Source organism: Lactuca serriola, chromosome 1 (genome assembly GCF_051521515.1).
Source record: "Lactuca serriola cultivar US96UC23 chromosome 1, Lser_US96UC23_V15, whole genome shotgun sequence".
In the NCBI taxonomy this organism is placed as follows: Eukaryota; Viridiplantae; Streptophyta; class Magnoliopsida; order Asterales; family Asteraceae; genus Lactuca; species Lactuca serriola.
In genome coordinates this window covers 111688686-111710273 of record NC_136408.1, presented here as the reverse complement: position 1 = coordinate 111710273, position 21588 = coordinate 111688686, and the positions used below count along the sequence as shown (strand labels likewise).

The 21588-nt window shown below is 32.0% G+C and overlaps 1 protein-coding gene across 1 annotated transcript; it reads right to left on the bottom strand.

The window, feature by feature from the left end:
• Positions 1 to 201: 201 nt before the first annotated feature.
• Positions 202 to 6603, bottom strand: LOC145097344 (NAD-dependent malic enzyme, mitochondrial). Its single transcript, XM_079034879.1, has 19 exons — positions 6277 to 6603; positions 5948 to 6044; positions 5639 to 5757; positions 5370 to 5537; positions 5137 to 5265; positions 4997 to 5057; positions 4786 to 4889; positions 4093 to 4176; positions 2959 to 3065; positions 2757 to 2868; positions 2559 to 2672; positions 1627 to 1692; positions 1443 to 1515; positions 1263 to 1349; positions 1121 to 1175; positions 959 to 1030; positions 811 to 873; positions 610 to 724; positions 202 to 489 (listed from the first exon to the last, which is right to left on the bottom strand). Exons 1-19 carry the CDS (start codon positions 6430 to 6432, stop codon positions 415 to 417), a joined length of 1857 nt encoding a protein of 618 aa, XP_078891005.1. The 5' UTR covers positions 6433 to 6603; the 3' UTR covers positions 202 to 414.
• Between the last annotated feature and the right edge of the window lie 14985 nt (positions 6604 to 21588).

The window sequence follows — 21588 nt, the reverse complement described above, 5'->3', positions numbered from 1 at the left end:
TTTATTTAAATAAATTAAAGAATCAATGGCAAAAATAGTCTTTTTAGGTAAAACAGGGACTAAACACGCAACAAAAACAAACAATAGGGACCTTCCAAGTTAAAAAAATAAATTAGGGACCAAATGCACAAATTACCATAAACCATAGGGACCATTTGTGTAACTTTCTCAAATAAAAAACCTATGACATGTGTGCGTCGATTTTCAAGAACAAGATGTAGCATTGTCACCACTCTCACCAACATAACTTAACTTGCTTTGAGTTATTACTCTTTACTCTTAATCACGCTAACGTCAGTCTTTAAACCTCGTTTATTTTACACGTGTTTCCAAATGAACAAAATAATGTATAAATCTCTAAATACAAAATAGAAAGGTCAAATTATTCACCAATCATCTTCTTTTTTTTTTTTTTTAATCCTTTTTGTAAATTAGCGTTGGGTAATCCGGATTCCACATACTGTTCTCCACGTAGCAAAGAAGCTCATCCTGTAAATAACAAAACAATTTCAAAATGATTATTTTATTGACTTTGCTAAGACTTAAAAAAACTATTTTTATAAAATATATATATGTCAAAATATATAATTTTTTAAATTTCAAAAATACCTTATTTAGCTTACGAAGCTCACGAGCATCCATTTCACGGTATCCTTCTGCTAAATCCTCTTCTATTGCTTCAGTGATAACCGCAGCAGCTACTTGTTTTGTTATGTCACGTATGCTTCAACACAACAACAAAAAATACAAATTTTATTTTATATTTATAATAATAATAATTATTATTATAATAATAATAAATGTATATACCTTGAAATGGAAGGGTATATAATTCCTTTAAGTACCTCCTCTTCAGTCATATATGCAGCCAGACTGATGAACACACACAAAAAAAATATATATGAATTACTCATGTGTGTAAAAAGACGTGAATGCCCTTGTCATTAAAGAAAATTACCACTCAGCAGCAGCCTGTAACATGCCATCGGAGACTACTCTAGAGCCAGAAAGAAGAGTGCCGAGGCCAATGCTGTCAAAATTTAGTGATTATTAGAAGTAATTTAAAAAAATATAAAAAATAAAAATACGTGATTTTTTTTTTTTAAACTGAAAAACTAACCCTGGAAAGAGATACATATTGTTTCCCTGGTTGCAATGGCCAATATGTCCATTTCCTGTAAATAATAAAATATAGAAAAAAATAAATGGGATTTTTTTACTTGAAAAAAATAAAAGTATGAGAAATTAAGTAGAAAACAAACCAAGTTCCACATCAGAAAATGGGCTTCCACTTGCGAAAATAATGTTATCGCCCACAATAGAAAATGCTTCTTCAGGGGTGCATTCAGCTATCACAATAAAACCAAAATAAAAATAAATTTAAGGAAAATTAGTTAAAAAAAATAATATTATATTTATCTCCAAGAATAAAAAATGCATACCACTGGTTGTGGGATTTGACATGGCAAATATTGCTGGTCTTGTTGAGGTTGATCCTCTAAGTGCTTCTAATACCTGAACATTCAGCATAAATTATATAAAACACAATTTAATAAAAAATTAGGGTTTAGGGTTTTAGGGATTAGGGTTTAGTGTAGTGATTATTAATTATATTGTAAAGTATACCTCTTTAGAAAACAAACCACCAACTGCAGATAATCCAAGGAGTACATCAGGTTTTACTTCACGCACCTGATTAATAAAAAAAAAATAATACCCAAATCTAATCAATAAGTATACAAATTTGCTATTTTGAAGTTAAGAGTATGCAAGATTGGATTATTGATGAGGAGGGCATTTTTGTCTTTTGCACAGACTTTTGTTTTATTGACATAAGTCTCCGTTCCTAGAAAAAAAATAACTATAACTTTTGTGTTGTTGTTTTGTTAATCTCATAAAAGAACTTATATTTTGTGTTTTTTTTTTGATTAAATCTCAAGTTTATTTTTTTTTCCTGAAAAGGACCTTGTATTTTTTCATTTTTTCTGAAAAGCCCTCAACTTTGTCTTTTTTTTTTTTTTTTTTTTCTGAAAAAACCTTCAACCTTGTAAATGATTCCAAATAAACCCTCAACTTTTTTAGTTTTTCTCGAAAAAACCCTCACATTTTACAATTTTTTGGCAAAAAATGTCTAAAGGGGCCAAATCAGGAAAAATGAAAAAATACAAGGTTTTTTTCAAACAATTTTTTTTTAGCTTTAATCCAGAAAAAACACAAAACATAAGGTCTTTTTTGAGATCAACCCAAAAAAAAAGACAAAGTTGAGGGTTTTTTCAGACAAAATGATAAAAAAAAAAAATACCTGCACGTTTTCATTCAAAAAATAAAATCCAAGTTTAATCCGAAAAAAACACAAAATATAAGGTCTTTTATGAGATTAACCCTTTTGGATAAGACAAAAAAAATGCAACTTTTGTCTTGTTGACATCAATCCAGTCCATGTCCCACTTTTTTGGTGGGGCAAAAAAAGTCAGCAACTTTTTGTCTTTATTGACATCAGTATTAGTAACAGTACAATGCATGTTAAATACAGTACAATTAGGAAATTCAAATCGTACCACTTCTACAAGACTTGCTCCTTCTCTCAAACCCTGGCGCCCAATTTCTTTGGTTTTTCTTGCAAATGGTTTTGCATCATCATCGATATTTTCACGTTCCTCAGTGATCAAACCCTAATTTATCCAACAAATCAAAAAAAAAGATCATCAAATAGGATATTTGTGAGGTTGTTATTGATGAATAAAAATATGGCTCACGTTAGCATCAACCACCCAAAACTGACTTCCAGCACTCTCAAATGCTAACTCGTTGTTTCCCAACATTCTAGCCATTGTTTTTCTAGCAGCATTTAGAACACCAATCCCTGCACTGAAGTTGTTGCATAATTTCAGTGTTTTTTTATTTTTTGAATTAATTAATTAATTAATAAAGAAAGTTATGTGTAGAAGATTCTAGAACCTTCCGGCACCAGCAACAACAATCTTTTGTTTTGGGAAGTCAATCATTGGCTTTCCTTGAGCTCTCACAGCTCCAAGAAGACCAGCAATTGCAACTCCAGCTGTTCCCTGTTCATTAAAATAAAATTATATAATAAGAAATATAGCAAATTTTATTTAAAAAAAAAAAAAACACTACTTTTTTTTTTTTTTTTTTTTTCGGTTTAACCATTGATATAATTTTTTTTTCATTAAAAACAGTACATAAAATCTATAAAAATTGAAATTTTTTTAGGGTTAATCTCAAAAAAGACGTAATATTTTGTGTTTTTTCTGGATTAAACCTCAAGTTTATTTTTTCCTGAAAAAAACTTGTATTTTTTCATTTTTTTTCCGAAAAAGCCCTCAACTTTGTATTTTGTTCCGAAGAAAAAAAAAATCAGCTTTGTAAATGCTTCCAAATAAACGCTCATATTTTACAATTTTTTGGGCAAAAAATGACTAAAAGGGCCAAATAGGAAAAAATGAAAAAAGACAAGGTCTTTTCAGGCAAAAAATAAATTTGAGGTTTAATCCGGGAAAAAAAAAACCCAAAATATAAGGTCTTTTTTGAGATTAACCTATTTTTTTATGCTTTAAAAATTAAAAAATTGATTTTTTTAAACCAACTTTAAGCAGAAAAATATTCTTCCAATTGCCTTTTGCAATTTATTACTGGAAAAAATAAATTAAAAAAAACTCTCCGTGGTTAAACCAGAAAAAAAAAAAAAAATTATATCAATGGTTTAACAAGGGCAAAACCGACATAAAGCTAAAAATATGTTTCAGGCAAAAAATCTAGTTTTATAAGGTCTTTTATTACCGCAAAAAATAATTCATAGTAACCTGGAAACCTGCTATTGCAGGTAACAAGGGCAAAACCGACAAAAAATGACAAGTTTGCGGTATAAACGAACCAAAAATCTGCCGAAGGGTAAAACCGACATTTTCTGCCAAACTTAAGGTTTTTTATGACATTATCCCAAAAAAAAAAACACTACAATGATTATTATGGAATTTGGCGTAAGAAATAAGAACATAGATTCATCATTTTATTTATATAATTATATTAAAGAATATATTTCACAAGAAAGATGAAGTTGTATCAAGTGTTTACCTGGACATCATCATTGAACATTCTGTAGCTATTTCTATATCGTTGTAGTAATTTGAAGGCCCATTTGCTTTGAAAATCTTCAAACTAAAAAAAAAAATTACAAGTGATTAACATCCTTTTATACCATTTCATCAGAAAATTGATGAATTCAATAACATTTGACCAAAAAAAAAGGAGTAAATTACATAATAGTCCCTGTACTTTCTAATTTTTACCACGTTTAGTTCAAAACTGAAACATTTTTCAATTTCTGTCCTTATTCCAAAGTTTCATATCAATTTTGGTGTATAGAACTCCTGATTTTGCTCCTTATTTTAAGGTTTTATATCCATTTTAGTCCTTATTTCTAGGTTCCAGGGATCAAAATCGATATGAAATATTGAAACATTGAAACCTAGAAATCAGGACCAAAACTGGAAAAGGTTTCAATTTTGGACTAAATACGATAAAAATAAAAAAAACAGGGACCATTTTTGTAACTTACTCCAAAAGTTAATCTAACATTACGTTATTGTAGCATAAGATCAAAGGTACAATTCAGTTGGTAAATTTTATTAAAGTACATATCAATTTTGCAATTGGTGATTACAAGATTTTAAAATTTACTTATTTGTTCATTGCCCCACAAGAATCCATTTTCATTAACATTATTGAAAAGCAATTTAAAACATTTTCATGATGTACAAAGACTACCTGCACTATCACGTGGGGCCAACGTGTGAACACAGCCTCCATAAACTCATCAATAACAGCAATGTACTCTTCACCATCAAGACGATGTTGTTGCAATCCTAAATCTATAAAAAAATGGAACTATTAATCATTATCTTGAATATAAGATATTAAAATAATTACAATTATATGTGAAGATTATAGAATAGGGAAAGTATTGGAAGAATCATACACAAAGGGTCTTTAAGAAGGGCCTCATTGTTGGTTCCAACATCAATCATAATAGGAAGCACCTGTTTTGATAAAAAGAAAAAATGATTATATATTCAGAGGAACACTAAAGTAGTGAGATTAATCCAGTGTGAAAATTACTCTTTGAGGGTTTATTCCAGCTGCAGCAACATATAAATCCAACTTCCCTATTGAAATTCCAATCCCCTGGATTCCAAGATCACCAAGACCCAATATTCTGCTTCCATCCGTAACAACAATCATATCAACCTAATTAAAATTGTGAATAAGAAAGAAGGTTTAATTAAAAGTGTTTCAATTATAAAAACTTAAAATTTATGATCTTAGAAAGTGTACTTGTGTGTAATACAAACCTGATCTGCAGGCCAATTATAAACCATTGACATCATCTCTCCACGATCAGCAGCACTAAAATACATCCCTCTTGGCCTTCTAAACAATCCACTGTATTTCTGGCAAACAAGTCCAACTGTAGGAGTGTATACTACAGGAGCATATTCTTCAATTTTAGCTATTAAAACCTGTCATAAGTCATAACAAAGATAGGGCATTTGTTAAGGACTCTAGAACTTTCAAGAATAGCAAAAAAGTGCATATATTTAAGCTCTCAATAACTACTCACCTTATAGTACATTGTTTCATTTCTGTCATGTAGCCTGTTAAGTATTCGCCACTTGGCTAATGAATTTGTATCTGATGGACCATCTCTTGCATTCAACTCAAGTCTCTTCAGATCTGCCACTGTAAATTTAACAAGATAGTTTTGATTTATACTCCATGAAAGAACTAGTTCAATCGATTATGGTGAAGTAATTCAGTGGTTGATTATCTGGTATCATAATTAGGCATACCAAAATACTACGCAATAGAAGGCTTAACATATCTAGTAATAATGTAAAAGAAAGGAAGTTTTACTGTTTTAGTGACTTACTAAATCGTTCAATTTGTTGTTCGTTGCTCATGACATTTGGAGGTAGAAGTCCTCGTAGTTCAAGACGATCTCGTTCAGTCATGGAGAATGCTGTTCCCTGATAACAGAATTGCTTTGGTAAACAATACATTTACTGAAAATCATAGTATGATTCATAGTTCGTGTATAAACTAATCAAAACTATCACAGTAACCAATAATTCAAGTTCCAAGTTAAAATCCAGCAAAATCCATCACTAACTGCGTTGAAAAACACTTCAATCTCGGCAACTCAACTCGCATTAAGCAAAAATATGATCCGAAACGTTAACTTGATTACATGAACTTTACCTTGTTGAACCATGGATCATGAAGAATATCGAGACCTTGCTTATGAATAATGGTAGGTCGATGGCCTTCAATCGTAGTGAAAGATCTTGAAATCCTGTACTGTAAGCCTCTGATCATGGACGAGGTGAAACGAATCTGGCGAGAGAAATTCGACATTGTTGCGTCGAATTAGCAAGAAAGAAGAGTAAGATCGAAGGAGATTTTAGTGTCCGAATAGTGTGCCCTAAATAATTGAGGGAAGGGAGATCTTGGTAGAATCAAGTCTTAACCATAAACTTTCCCTTCATGGAAAACATTTTCGCGTTTGACTTCACAATTTTCGGTGTCGGCAAGTTTGATTGTTTGAAGGCCCTTTTACTCTTCCAACTGTCGGGTCGGGTCGGGTCGGTTCCAAAGAAATCGGATTGTTATTTATGGATTTTTTATGTTGTTACTATATTATTAGAAGCGAGAATATATATTGTAACAAAGCATTACAAACTCGTGATTATTAGTGTTAAAATAGTAAAAAACAATATGTATTAATTTTGTATTTAAGAGATAATAATAAGGTTGGCTTGAAAAATAAGAGTAGTTGTTTTAGATGTTTGTTACTTTGTTTCTAGTTAATGTTTGTTGACTTTTGTTGTAAATGTTGTGGGTGTTTCTCAATCTTTCATTCTTCATAGCATTTTAGTTATAATTATATGTACTTAATAAGTGTATAGCTAAACAACAACAAAACTAGTATAACCCTAAAGTGATCACGAGAGTTTGACTTTCAACAATCATGTTGACTTTTGAATTAACCACCGATCAGTTTCGGTGGGAGTGGGTTGGTGATGTTGGCACATGGGAGATTCAAGCTGAAACAAGATGATGATTGGTGGGTTCAGAGATGTCGAAATACACAACGTGATCAACAACAAGAGGCCGACGACGATAGTTGCTGGTTTAATGGGGAAGGGTAAATTACACAAATCGTCCCTCGTGCATATGTCAGAAAGCGTGTTTAGTCCCTATTTTTAAAAATTAACTCGGATTGTCCCTCGTTTGGTTAAAAGTTACACACCTCATCCCTCCGGACATAAAAAGACGATTTCGCCCTTAATAATTTCTTTTTTAATTTTTATTTATTATTTTTACATTAAATAATAATAATAATAAATATGCACCGACCCACCCTCCCCCATCCCTTTCCCCTATTTCCTCCTCTTTTTTCCGGCAAGACCAACCACATCTACTCTTTCTCTTACTTTCTTTTCTGAGTGCAGGAGAACAACATAAGAATCTGGTGACTCAGTCGCTCAATAGGTTCGATTTTATAGTGAAGTAACTAGGTTACCATCGCAACCCACCAAGCTCTGTGTGTGATGCAATGACCAGATGAGGTGGGTGTGGAGATTAAGACATGAGAAGAATGGTTTGAGGAAATCTAGGGTTTTGTCATCGATGGTGGACCTGAACCCACCGATGAGGCCATTGGTCTACACCTCAAGCTCTCATTGGAGTCGTCACCACCGCCGAAAACCTGCAGCTCCTTCGGCGCCACCACATATCAGCGTGAGCACCAATGCCTCTGGCACCACTACCTGTCACCGCAAACACATTCCCTTTCCCTTTCCCCAACGACCATCGAAGCTACCAATTTCAATCTATCACGAGTTCACGACATCTCACTGCAATCGAAATCAGGTCCAAGACGAATCCATCAAAATAAAATCAAACCGAACCTGAAACTCAAAATCAAAATCGAAACCTTCATCAATTTCAATTTTTGGATTTGAGAAGGAAGAAGAAGGATGGAACTGCCATTTTTCGAGTTTGTCTCTTTACCCTATTTCTCTCTCTGTGTCGTGCTACATCTCCATCTCACTTGTCATCTATCTCGATATCGCATCAGACATATGTGTGTGTGTGTTTTCTGGTACTCTATTATCTCCGATCAGTAACAATAGTGTGAGGGTTTGGAAGCGAAGGGGTAGATGGGATGGGGAAACTAAGGTCTCGTTTGATAGTTTCTGTCTGGTAAAGTGTTGTCTGGGAAAGTTTTCTGACTGGGAAAGAAAGCATGTTGTTTGATTGTACATCTGATTGACTGTGCTGAATGATGAAAAAAAGTAATAATTCAATAAAATAAATTAAAAAAAGTTATTTAAAAAAAATTAATAATCCAAGAAAGAAAGAAAGAGGCGGGGTTTGGTGCATAACTGTCTTTCCAGCCCATTCAGCTAGAAAGATATGATTTTGGGGCTTTCTGGGAAAAACATATCTTACCGGGAAAGACCCCTTTTTTGTGCAAATCAAACAGTCTTTCCGGTCCATTCAGTCAGAAAGATCTGTTTGGACCTGAAAAGATACATATCAAATGGGACCTTAGGTGTTGAAGAAGAGAGAGAGAGAGAGAGAGAGAGAGAGAGAGAGAGAGAGAGAGAGATCGTAGGTGGTTGTAGACTTGTGGTATTTTGCAGCGTAACTAAGAGCGATAGAGATTAGAGAGAGTTGTTTTTTAAGTTATAAAAATAATAAATAATATTAGATTAATTAAAAAATAAATATCCAAGGGCATTTTAGTCATTTCAAATGGGGTGTGGACTACATTTGCAACAAAAACGCATTTAAGGGACGAAACGTACAAGTTTTAAGCAAACGAGGGATGGTCCGAGTTAATTTTTGAAAATAGGGGTTAAAAACGCTTTTTGGCAAGTGTATGAGGGACTATTGGTGTGTTGCATCATCGTTTTACATCACGAAGTTTTTTCCAAAATACATGGATGCCGGGGTTTGTTGAAAATGCGTGATTTGCTTGACGAGTGCATGTATGACTTAAAAGTTGATAGTTTTTTTGTCTTTTTTTGCAATCTTTTTTAAATGTTATTGTGTTTCAAAATTGGTAAGTATAACATTCAAATAAGTGCATCCAAAAAAAAAAATTTCCACCAAACATATTATATTACGATTGAACATATATATTTTTCTTTTTTATATTTGCATGAGCTTCTCAAGTAGTGATACATTAAAACTAACTTTATGTTGAAGCACCATCAAGACATTCTCCAAAGTTTTTTTGATGTTGCCCGACCCTCTTGATTACTTTAGGAATGTATAGTCGTGTGATATACTTGTTTACCGAATTAGGGGAAGTAGCAACTGCTGATAGTATTACTATTTTCTATTGTTAAACTACATATATGAAGTTCCATGTGTCTTGCATCTTTTTATACTTTCACGATCCATCTCCAAAATATGTTGAATTTCTCTCAAGTTCATGTTACAAACGGTTGAAGTTGCCAACTATCGTTAATTGGATTTGTGGTAGTGTAATTTTAGGGGTAAGTGATAGTCTATGTTGTCATAAGTATATACAATAAAGAATACATGTAATCTAAATCCACAATTTTTCAATTTAGATGAGACGTTGTAGTGTCTACGCTCTTCAAGAGTGTAAACGCATTTATTAAATGCAATTATTAGAAGCTATAACTACTATTTGTGTGAACCATTTAATACATGAAATTTGGGTTGCTTTAAGGACCATCTTTTGTTTAAATTGATTTTCCTTATCTCCCCTCCCCTTCCAGTCCCTTCGTTCTACTCATTTCTATACCGTTTTAATCTTTGTTTGCTTCTTTCTTACGTTCTCCCTCTGTTGTTTTGTCGATCTTTCACTATGTCAACTAACATAATTCTAGAGAAAGATTACAAGCATAGTGTGACTTTGTTTTCAGAATCTTGTAATGAGAAACTGATCACACCAGGTTGATGATGGATATGAGAACTTTACTTCAATATGATCACAAGCAAATGAAAACAACTTGAGACAATGAAGGATAAAACACATTCTAAGATCTTAAGATTCAGAATAACATTTATTCTGAACAAAAGGCTACTGACAATTCTTTTATTGTATCTATAGAAGAGGTTTTAGGATGTTTTGAAAAAAAAAAAAAAGAAAAAAAAACATCTCAATATGTTCATTTGTTTTTTTAAAATAATGAAATGCTTTAATATGTATTTAACTTTTTTCTTTAAATATAAATAAATAAGATATGATGTTTTATGTCAAATAAGTACTTCATACATAGATATTTATGTTTGCTATTTTCAAACTCAATATATTTGCATCCATGTTCATACATGCATATCCCCTAGTTGATAATATTTATGGAAATGTATATGGAGTCCCATCGAAAGAGTCAAATTCACATGCATTCATTGTTACGAATAATGGATTGTCCCATCTCAAAATGTCACTTTATGGATCAACGCTCAATTAGTGAATCTTAAACTAAGTTGAGTTGGTGTATCCTTCAACATGATATATATAGAGGCTTCTAAGTAGGTGTAACATTATTCCTTGATTTAGTTGAACAATTTTCTAATAAGGGAAGGCTACTATGAGTTGGAATGTAAAAGTTGATGATGAATGGATATTGTCAAATATAGGATTTATTCCTCTAATTACTGGAGTGTAATATTGATTAATCCCCTTAACTAATTAAATATATTTGAGTGTGTGGGCACACCCAGAAGGGTCTTCTAATCTTATTCAAACCCATATATCAAGAAACAAATAGTGAACATGTAGAATGATTCAATGCATCATGAATTCATGTTCAATGAGGAGATATTAAAATGAAAAATCATTTACCATTAAGAGTTGATGGAAGTTTTATAAAGACGATTATGATGTACCCTTGGAACTGTTTGAGCAATTGACATCTTATCCCTTACACAAATGGATGTTTATTGGAAATAATGTGGATAAAGTTGTTATATACGAACTAAAATAAAATAGAAAAGTAATAGTTGTATATTATTTATTGATAGAAAAAGATATAAATGAACAAACTTTATTGATTAAATCAAATTAGGGTCAGCTTTACCTTTTACAAAACTAAGTAAGGGCTTAGGAACCCCAATTTTAAAGGACCCTAAATTTTAAAGCTTATTATGCTAATTATATATGTATATATATGTATTTCTTGGGTTAGAAAGATAAGTTAGAACTTGACCTGGTGGTAAAATGGTTGGTTTAACAAAATAAGGGTTTCAGGTTGAAATCTTTTTGTTTACCTTTCATTTAAGTTACAAAACCGAAGGACCTTAATTTTTTTGTTTGCTTAGAGCCTTCAAATTGGTTGAGCCGCCCTTGAATCAAATATAGAGTTTATTTATTTAAAAAAAATTAATTAATCTAATTAATTAAAGAGTTAACTAATGATTATTATTATTATTATTATTATTATTAATATATATATATATATATATATATATATATATATATATATATATATTTGCTTAGAGCCTTCAAATTGGTTGAGCCGCCCTTGAATCAAATATAGAGTTTATTTATTTAAAAAAATTAATTAATCTAATTAATTAAAGAGTTAACTAATGATTATTATTATTATTAATATATATATATATATATATATATATATATATATATATATTAAAGTTATTATTATTATTATTATTTTGCCTAGAAAATGTTTGAAAAAACCAACCAAATGGCTTGGTATTCAAGAGACATGATAAGTCATTAAAGAAACCAACCAATACAATTAAGACTCTAACTCCCTTTCTTATCTTCAAATCGGTGCCTCCTTCTCCGTTACCATGTGTGATGGTCCACTTCAAGCCAAGGACAAAGAGGATCCATATTTGACTAGATAGATTGGCTGACAATATTTGTTTTCAAGCTTTGTGTAGATATCAATAGAGGTAATCTATTCATGATTATTATTCTCCAAGTTTGAAGGTCCATAGGTCCATATAATGGATGTATTGAAATTTAAACATCTTATGATTGTGATCGTTGATCTTTATAGTTCTAATTGTAGCCATTATTGAGGTTTAAATTTTCAAAACCGAAATCTCTGCTGTATTATTTGATTTATTAAATGTATTTAGAATCAATCGATCTCCGACACGTAATGACTATAAACATTCAACATAACAAAAAGGTACTAAAATCAAATATTTTCTTACAGATCAATCATTATAGGCTAAATCGATAAGTATATATATATATATATATATATATATATATATATATATATATATATATATATATATATATATATATATATATATATATATATATATATATATAGGGGAATCAAATTTCATACCTTGGGATGTATCCCAATTGATGAAATATAGAGTATTTATACGTAAAACTTTAAGAGAAAAAAAATATGATCCTTTTCACAACACTATATATACATGCAAGTTCTTTTGAGTATTTGAATGCTAGTTCAAGAAAGTGTTCATGAAATCTATTTAGAATAATTTCGAGAGCCTCTAAAATTCGATGACCCAAAATGGAGCATCCTATTGCCTATAAATTGTATATTAAGGTTTCTTTGATAGACTTGGGCCTATGCTTTTTGTGTAAATTTGCCTTTACTTCCTTTCTTAACTGAGTAAGGCTGTAAGGGGGATATTTTAGCCACTTGTTAGCTAATTTCTCTTGGGCCAAGTAATGTCGACTATCCTTTCTAGTTGTAAGCATTACTACCTTATGCCACATGCCCACAATAACGTTCTATTTTAGGCTTTTGATCATAAAATATATATGCGATCCTTTAGATTTATTTGAAGATGACAATATTGTCGATTTGTTACAAGTATCCACATCTACTCTAATAAATAAGGTTCTTTTTTTTTTCTTCATATGTCACACTCTCATTCAATTTGTCAAATGTCATTTTATGGTTATTTTGAAATATTTTCTGTCAAATGTCATTTTATGGTTATTTTGAAATATTTTCTTTTCCACGTGTCATTTTATGAATTTTTCTATTTTAATAAATTCCACATAATACTTTAATGTAATAATTACAATAAATGTAATAATAAATGAATATCAATTTCATTAATAAACTTACCTTCTTATTTCAAAATTCTCAAATTAAAGTTCATTAGTTTATTTTGTTTCTTAATCTAAATATTTAAGAAATTTGGATTTATAAAAAAGTAAGAAAAATAATGAATTATTAAAATTGGTTTTTTTATCTTTTAAATTTAAATAGATAAACAAAATAACTTAATGAACTTTAATTTGTGAATTTTGAAATAAGAAGGTAAGTTTATTAATGAAATTGATACTCATTTATTATCACAGTTATTGTAATTATTATATTAAGTTATTATGTGAAATTTATTAAAATAGAAAAATCCATAAAATGACACATGGAAAAGAAATTATTTCAAATAACCATAAAATGAGTGTGACATGTGATAAAAAAAATCTTTTATTTATTAGAGTAGATTTAGATCTTTATATTTAATTTTTTTAATTAACACATGTAATACATGAGTCTTACACCTAATACTCCAACATATGTGTAAATAAAATTTGCTCAATGTCATATAAACAATACTTATATTTTGTCATTTCACTAAAGAATTAAAAACACACATAAAAACGAATATGTAAAAGAAAATTTGTCTATATAATAAGCAAATATGTCAAAAAATTTGAAACACTCAAAAAAACGAATATGTAAAAGAAGTTGTAGAAAAGTATTTTTATAAAAAAAAACAATAATAACTCATTTGTGAACACGAATTCATATAAAATAAAGTTGTAAAAAAATGAAAAAATTTATAACAAGTATTTTTCTAAAAAAAAAGAAGTTTTAAAAACAAATATGAATAAAATAAAATAAAAAGGTTGGAAAATTTTGTAAATTCTTTTTGGAGCTAACAAGCCAAGGAAAGCAACTTTATTTGATAAAATTTGTTTCTCAATCTCACTTTTGACTTTTTAATAAAAACACTTGATGTAAGATCAATTAGGTTGCTTGGTTTTACAATCTACTATTCCTATTTCCTCTTTGTAAATTAATCGTCATTTCATTAAAAAAAGGTTTATGTATATTGGAACAACACAAGTTGTATATACCTACCAAGACTTTTTTCTTGCATTTGTAATTTAAATTTCTACAAAAATAATACTTTATAAGCAACATGATTTAATTATAATCGCACCCATGAAAAATCTTAATGAATAGGCAACTTGATAAGATTGCATGCTTCTTTTTCACATTGTTGTGTGAAAAGGCTATTGTTGGAGATGGCAATAAACAAGCTAGCAGTAGAAGGCCCGATACTCCTGGTCAATACAACGTATTTGGAGATGACAATGAACAAGCTAGAACACTTGGATATTTAAGGGAAAAATAATGTTATAAAAGTAGGCCAAAATTAGGAAAATATACAACATTATCTATCTTAAATCTTAATTGAGTTATGATTATTTGTGGGGCAACAAGTCAATCTGGTTTAATATAATATATGTATAATAGACTAATCATGTTTCATCTATTTATACATAGTGTGTAAGAGTGGATTAGTCAATAAAACAATATTTTCTACTTATTTATATTGCATGTAAATAATTATGTTTGTCTAAATAAGAGGTGATAATCGGTGCGATTTATGATTTTTTTAGCTTTTTATGGGTTTGTAATTTTTTGGTTGCAAACAGAAAACCCAAATTATAATTCAATTGGTTTGATTTGAAAACCGAATATTGCTCAAATTTTAAGGTTAAAAATAAAATTCAAAATTTAATTTTTTTAATATAAAATCTAAAATTTCATATATAAATTCTACGGTTTCAAAACTCAAATATAATGATTTAAAAGAAACAAAGCAAAACATTTTTCCAAGACTAACCTTTAAAAGAGCAACAGAAAGAAAGCGATATGTACAATCAGTTGTAGCCAAGGAAAGTATTTCCCAAAGTGTCCACACTTATTCTGTGAATTGATGATATGATATAATTGCATGTTTATCGAATCCAGTGTTATGTCTGATTTGAATTGAGGATATGATATAATTGCATGTTTATCGAATCCAGTGTTATGTCTGATTAGCATTCACGAGTGACTAGAGGGTTAGTGGAAGTTCATGTGTGAGTGTGGTTTGAAGAAAGCCAGCATAAGGAATGATAAGCATAAGGAATGATAAGACACTCTCGAGAGAGTGAGTATAGGATGTATGTGTGTCCTAGTATTGGGCTTTAGGGCGGGTGGTCTGTGACGATCCCTTGAAACAATTTTGGGTAGGCGTGGAAGGTAGTATGGGTCTGTACTATTGGAAGCATAGGACCTGTACATGTATCAAGGAATTCACGAATCCCGAGGGGTTAGTAGTTTCGTGATGATATAGTAGTATGGATTATGAATCTTTTTTCTAATGTTTTCCCGGTTTATTTTCAGTATGCTCATCACTAAGGGTTCAGGATCAGGAGTTGGCGGCCGGACGATGCTAAAATTGACTAACGATGAGATTCGTGAGATGATCACCACTCAGGTGACCATGGTTGTTAGGGAGGCGATCCCGAAGATGTTTGGATCTGTCAAGACCACGATGATTGATAATGATGGAGACATAATCGGTTCCGATCTCTATCGAAAAATAAGGATGCGAAAAGTTACTGTTCAATTACGACTGACTGCAATCCGTTATAATGGTTCATAACAGAAAGTGACTGTAAATGATTACTGTTCACTTGTGATTCACTACAATCAATCATATCGAGTCGTAACGGGTAAATATTCTTTGTTTATAGCTTTATCTTTTATTGTTCAACTGCGACTAGCTGTGATCGATCGCAACGAGTCGTATTTTATTTTCTCTTTTATAAAAATTTTCAAAAACCCATAAATATTTTCTCTTTTATAAAAGTTTTCTAAAATCCAAAAATATTCACTTTTATAAAAAATTTAAAAAATCCAAAAATATTTTTTCTTTTATAAAAATTTTCAAAAATCCAAAAATATTTTGTATTTCTTTCAATTTTTATGAGATCAAAATTTTTGTGACCACTTACTGTTAGTGCCTACCACATCGGGATTCTTGGGGATCGGGTATTTTTTCTTTCCAAATTTGAATAGTTAGGTGTCTTTAGAAACATTTTGTCCGAAACCTCATTGATTCTTAGGTTATGAAGCTTTAATGAAAAAAAATTGTTCTAAGGATTTCTTCCCAATAGGCTAAATTACCAAAAGTCACCGAGTTACCTTTCTCTACTCATTTTGGAGTTTAGAGATGTGTGTTTGGTCCTTATTTTACAACAGATGTACTATGATTCTTTACCCAATCTTGGAAACCGATGACGTCTTGGATATATACAAATCCAAACATAGGGTTCCTTGATAAACCAAACATGATTTTTGATTACCCTTGACATTCTGAGTCAATACCAACTTGGAGTAAGGTATTTCAAAAATTATTTTTATGATCAATTTCATTGTCACCAGGAGATTATGATAAACTCGATTCTATCTTCGTATCTCATATTTCTTACACTTTGCACACATAATGACACATATCCCAATACATGATTCTAGTAAATACCAACTAGAATTGAGGTGTGCCAAAAATATGTGTTTATGATCTTATCATTATAATCACCATGATGAGAGTGATACCCACGAAACAGTGCATTTTAAGGAATTGACGGGGAACAATTTATTGCTCTAGTTTTTCACTCATGGATTGACAACTTCCCAATGTTCAAAATCTCATAAATTTTCATGATGTAAAACCTTAATGAAATTGATTGATTCCAGAACATTTCTACCCAAATAGGTTCATTTTTTTTCTAAATTATAAGATTTCTGTCTGAACATTCATTTCTACCTTATCACTTCAATACTAATCCAAGCCTATGATTACTTGAATTTGATTACACTGATCAATCAAGTGTTTTTTTCGTATCATTGCACTTATTTTGAGTTGCAAATATGATTGGAGATGATCCTACCCATTTAGCCTTATGAAAAGAAGCCCTTCGTGACTTCAAACGTTGACGATTGTAATTCAACGGGAAACCATACAAGCACTTCTTAGTCTCTCTTGACTATGAAGGAAGAGAATCTTTGCCCGATATCATATTGCTTTCATATCAAATAGATTTTGATATCACAAGACTTTCAAAAAAAATTTGATTCTATCTTATTCTTTAAAACACTTTTGCATTAGAATCCTCGAGGTTATGAGTAAAACTAACTTATGCCAAGATTCTACCAAGTCTAGTTAATGATTCTAGTCATTCTTCTCGTGATTAGATGAAACTCTTCTTTAGCCTTGATATATTTGGAGATATTGTAACACTAGTAGTAATTCCAATGGATTCTATTTTGATTTTTAGAAAATTAAAGTATGGACTCAGTCGTTACGTACGAAACAGCTACAAATTGAAATGGTATTTTTCTCTCATTACGAACAGTTACGGATCGATCAAAATGGATCAAAAAGGATGGTAGTGAATTCTAGCGAATCGTAAATGGTACAATGCAAAATTCTGTTCGTAGCAATTCTTATCTGTCCATTACAAGGTTGCTGAGTTGGTGTCTTCTTATTGGATCTTCCAAAAATGTGATGATGATTGTGGTACTCAAGACTGATGTGGGATGAGACATGTTGGTGGTTTATATATCCTACTTTACTGGTCATTTCAAAATTCAAAGTCGACACTTGGGGTTCTCTTAACTATAAATACTTCATTCAAACCACGCTAAAGCTCTTTACACTTTCAGACGATTCACAAGCTTTAGCAGAAAAATTTCTCTCTTCTTTTCTTAATCAATGATGTGTTTGTCTGAATCACTAATGGAGTCTTCTGGTGATCATGTCTCTTTCATGGATCAATCTACATCATCAACACATTTGGTGGTGAAAGCTAATCACAATTTGATTATGGATGCTGATGAATCAAAGTATCTTACTATTGTTAAACTGATGATTGTGTGTTTAAAGAATTCATTTATGAGGAAAGCCCTAACATCCTATTCATAGGTTCCAATATCTGCTCTTATAATTGCTTATACTTCTGCAAATTACAATGTTGTGCTCGATGTTATGAACTTTGAGGTTCAAGGGCATAAGAGCAGATCTCTAAATCGGCGTTTTGCAAGTTATTAGGGTTACGTTTTGGTGAAGAATATTCAAATCTAGAATTGGTTAATTCTGTTTCGATTATCAAATCTTATCATCAAATGGTACATAAGGATGATTTGATCATGCTCTCTAAGTTCAAAAAGCCAGTATTATGGAATGTCCTATTTACCATTCTGTTTTGTTGTCTTTATGAGAAGATCATTGGTTCAAACAACGTAAACAAAGTGTTTCATACTTTGCTTTATGCATTCTATTATGGTGAGAAGATTGACATTGGTCAAATTGTATGGGTTCAATTTACCCAAAGTATTTCATCTTCAACTAAGAATACTGATATCTCCTATGTGATATTTTGGTCTATTGTGGTACGCAACGCTTGTGATCACTTCAAGGTTCCTACCATGGCTAATGTTCGTATGACCAATTTTGTTGTGATCTCTTAATGTGAAAGATTTTCATCATATTCGAGAAATTCACGAAGTAATGCTCAAGGAGGTTCCAACAGAGAATGAGGTTGTTTCGATATACATGAAAAATCCCAAACCTGGTACGAGATTTATGTCTCCATCGATGCAAGCCACTTTGGAGTCCACAGTTGCTCCGAAACGAACTGGTGGTAAACGAAAAGGAAAAGCTGTTGAGGAAATCGTTTCTGATAAACCTTCAAAGAGACAAAAAAGAGTGAAAGACGAAGCAAGTGTTTATTATGGAAGAACCCATTATCAGTTTTTCTTAATCGCAGTCTCAATCACCAACTGTTCCAACTTTCATTCCTACTACCACTACTACACAAATTCCAACATCAATACCTACTCCATCTACAAATTTTCCGATTTCAACCATTGTTACACTCCAACCGTCTCATCCATTGCAACTTTAATTCCATTATCTCCACCAATCTTCACCCAGTCAACAACCACTACCACTACTTCTAGTACTACAATACCTCATTCACCTTTAATTTAGAATGAAGAGCTTGAATATAAAGATAATGATGATTTTCTTGTTCCTGATGATGATGATGTTCAGGAAATTGGATCTTTTTAAACTTTTGCTGAACCAGCTCTAGTTGCTTCTTTGCTAGATGATGAAAGTGATCTCGAAGATGAAACTGTTGCAGCTCCTGCCTCAAGAAAAGACTATCAAATGTTGAATCATAAGCTCAATGCTTTGGTTAGTATGGACGATTCTTTCTCTCCTACAAATTTTCAGAATATGATGATCACTCATGAGAGCACTTTAAAAACGATTCTTAGTGAAAGTAAATGGTTGTTTGATGCTCAAGCAAAATTGATTGAAAATTCAATCTGATCTAACTACATCTCATGAAGCCTTATCCAAAGTTGATTCTATTGTGAATGAAGTAAAGGAACTTAAGACTTCTATTCTCGCAGCCAATACTCAACATAATCAAGATGTTATTAGCTCTATTAAAACTCTTGTTTCTCATTATGATAATGAAATCAATTTGGTTGACTAGTTGACTGAGAAGGAATTAAAGCTTTGTTCTTTGAAATTGGAATTAAAGCAAACCAAGGAGTTTGAGAAGGTATAAGAATAGATGGTATTGACCAAATAAAGAAACTTTGAGATTAATCAGAGGCATGTTCGACTTATGGAAAATAACGGTGCTCCTTATGTTAATTATCTATCATAGCTATTGGATGCGAAAGTGGCTCCAATTATGTCTACAATAAAAAATGGTGTTGCGAGAAACAATGCTCCTTCACAACAAGGGGGAGATGAGATTGAAAATGTTATTTTGACAAAACCAACTGAGGATGTTGAAATCGAACCCATTCGTATCAAAAGTCCATATGTTGTTCCGAAATTGATCAAGGGTTCTGATGCACCAAAGGTTCAAATTGGTCGTAGATCAATGAAAAGGCAATTGGATGATAGTGTGTTTGATACACATAATGTAACATCCCAAAATTCGTGACAAAAAATTTCATTTTAAAACAAGTAATTATAAAAACCAGTAGTCTGAAACATCATTATTGCCAATCCATATCAAAACTAGTATGTCAATTAACCAAAACATGTCATAGAAAATATTATCAGAGTACAACTCCCAAAGATCTCATATGTGAAAAATCATAGTGTGATGCGTTGTGATCAAGCTGGCTCATTTCCATTTGAAGAATAAGTACCTGAAACCAAAACTGAAAACCATAAGCTCGAAGCTTAGTGAGTTCCCCCATCATACCACATAATCACATACTTCCAGACATATCTGGGTGCCAGGTCTACCCTGTCATGCATATCTAGGTGCCCGACCAACCCTATCAAGCATATATGGGTGCTCGACCTACCCTGCCAGGCATATCTGGGTGCACGACCTACCCTCCAGTTTATTTCAACCGGTTACAGGGACTATTTCACCCCTACCACTACCACATAATAACATAGCATAAACATATTGTCAGGTATATCTGGGTGCCCGACCTACTCTTCGGTTTATTCCAACCGGTTACGGGGTCTATTTCACCCCTACCACTACCACATAATGTAACATCATGATTTCCGGAGAATGATATATGTATATGTATTAACTGGGGACTCAACGAGTTAGTGCCTCAACTCGTCAAGTAGGGTCGAGTTGGCCACGTGGATTAATGAACCAACTCGATGAGTCAGCGTGCCGACTCGCCGAGTTGGTGTTGTGCGATGAAACCCTAAATCTCCGAGATTGGGGCCTATTTAAGAGAACTTATGTCCTCATTTCCGCCCCCTTATCTCCAAAGAGCCCTGTAAGAAACCCTAGATCAGTTCCATCCATTGTGAGAGAGGAATAGTCCATTTGGGTGTTCTTGTGCAACTTTGGAAGAAGATTTGGAGAGCATCTTGGCTTAGACTAGAGACGGACGTTTGGATCCATAGATTTTTCAGTGGCTAGCTTCTGTTGGAGGTAAAAAGATGCTAAATTGAGCATTCTTTGTGTAGATCTTGGTTTGGGAGAGTTTTTAGGGTTTTCTCCCATCCACCTTGTGTTATTAAGTCCCTTGAGCATATCTTGAGGTTGAAACCTCAGATCTGGACTGTAGGAGGTCTTGTGAGCCCAAAAACCCAAGCTTTATGGAGCTAGAGGCAAACTTTTGAGCATTAAACCCATGTAAGAGCTTGTATTGGCATTATTGAGCCGATATGCTGTGCATGAGCGTAAAGTTGCAAGCTTTATGTGGTATTCGAGCTTTAGGATGTCAGATCCAGAGTACGGAGTTGCATTTCTTCCTTAAATCGCCTGAATGAGAATTTTGACTAAAGGGACTCGACGAGTCGATGAGCCGACTCGGCGAGTCGGTTAGGGTTTATCCCAATGAGTCTGAGCATGCTGTAACTCAACGAGTTGACGAGTCAAATCGACGAGTTGAGTCGGTTTTCCTGAGGCTTCTGAGGAAAACAAGTGGA

Coding starts and splice junctions, on each gene's coding strand:
- LOC145097344 (XM_079034879.1), bottom strand. CDS start 6,432: ATGTCGAATTTCTCTCGCCAGATTCGTTTCACCTCGTCCATGATCAGA. Junction 2,869..2,958: donor GTTGTTGCTGGTGCCGGAAG/GTTCTAGAATCT, acceptor CAACAACTTCAG/TGCAGGGATTGGTGTTCTAA. Junction 1,516..1,626: donor GTGGTTTGTTTTCTAAAGAG/GTATACTTTACA, acceptor CTGAATGTTCAG/GTATTAGAAGCACTTAGAGG.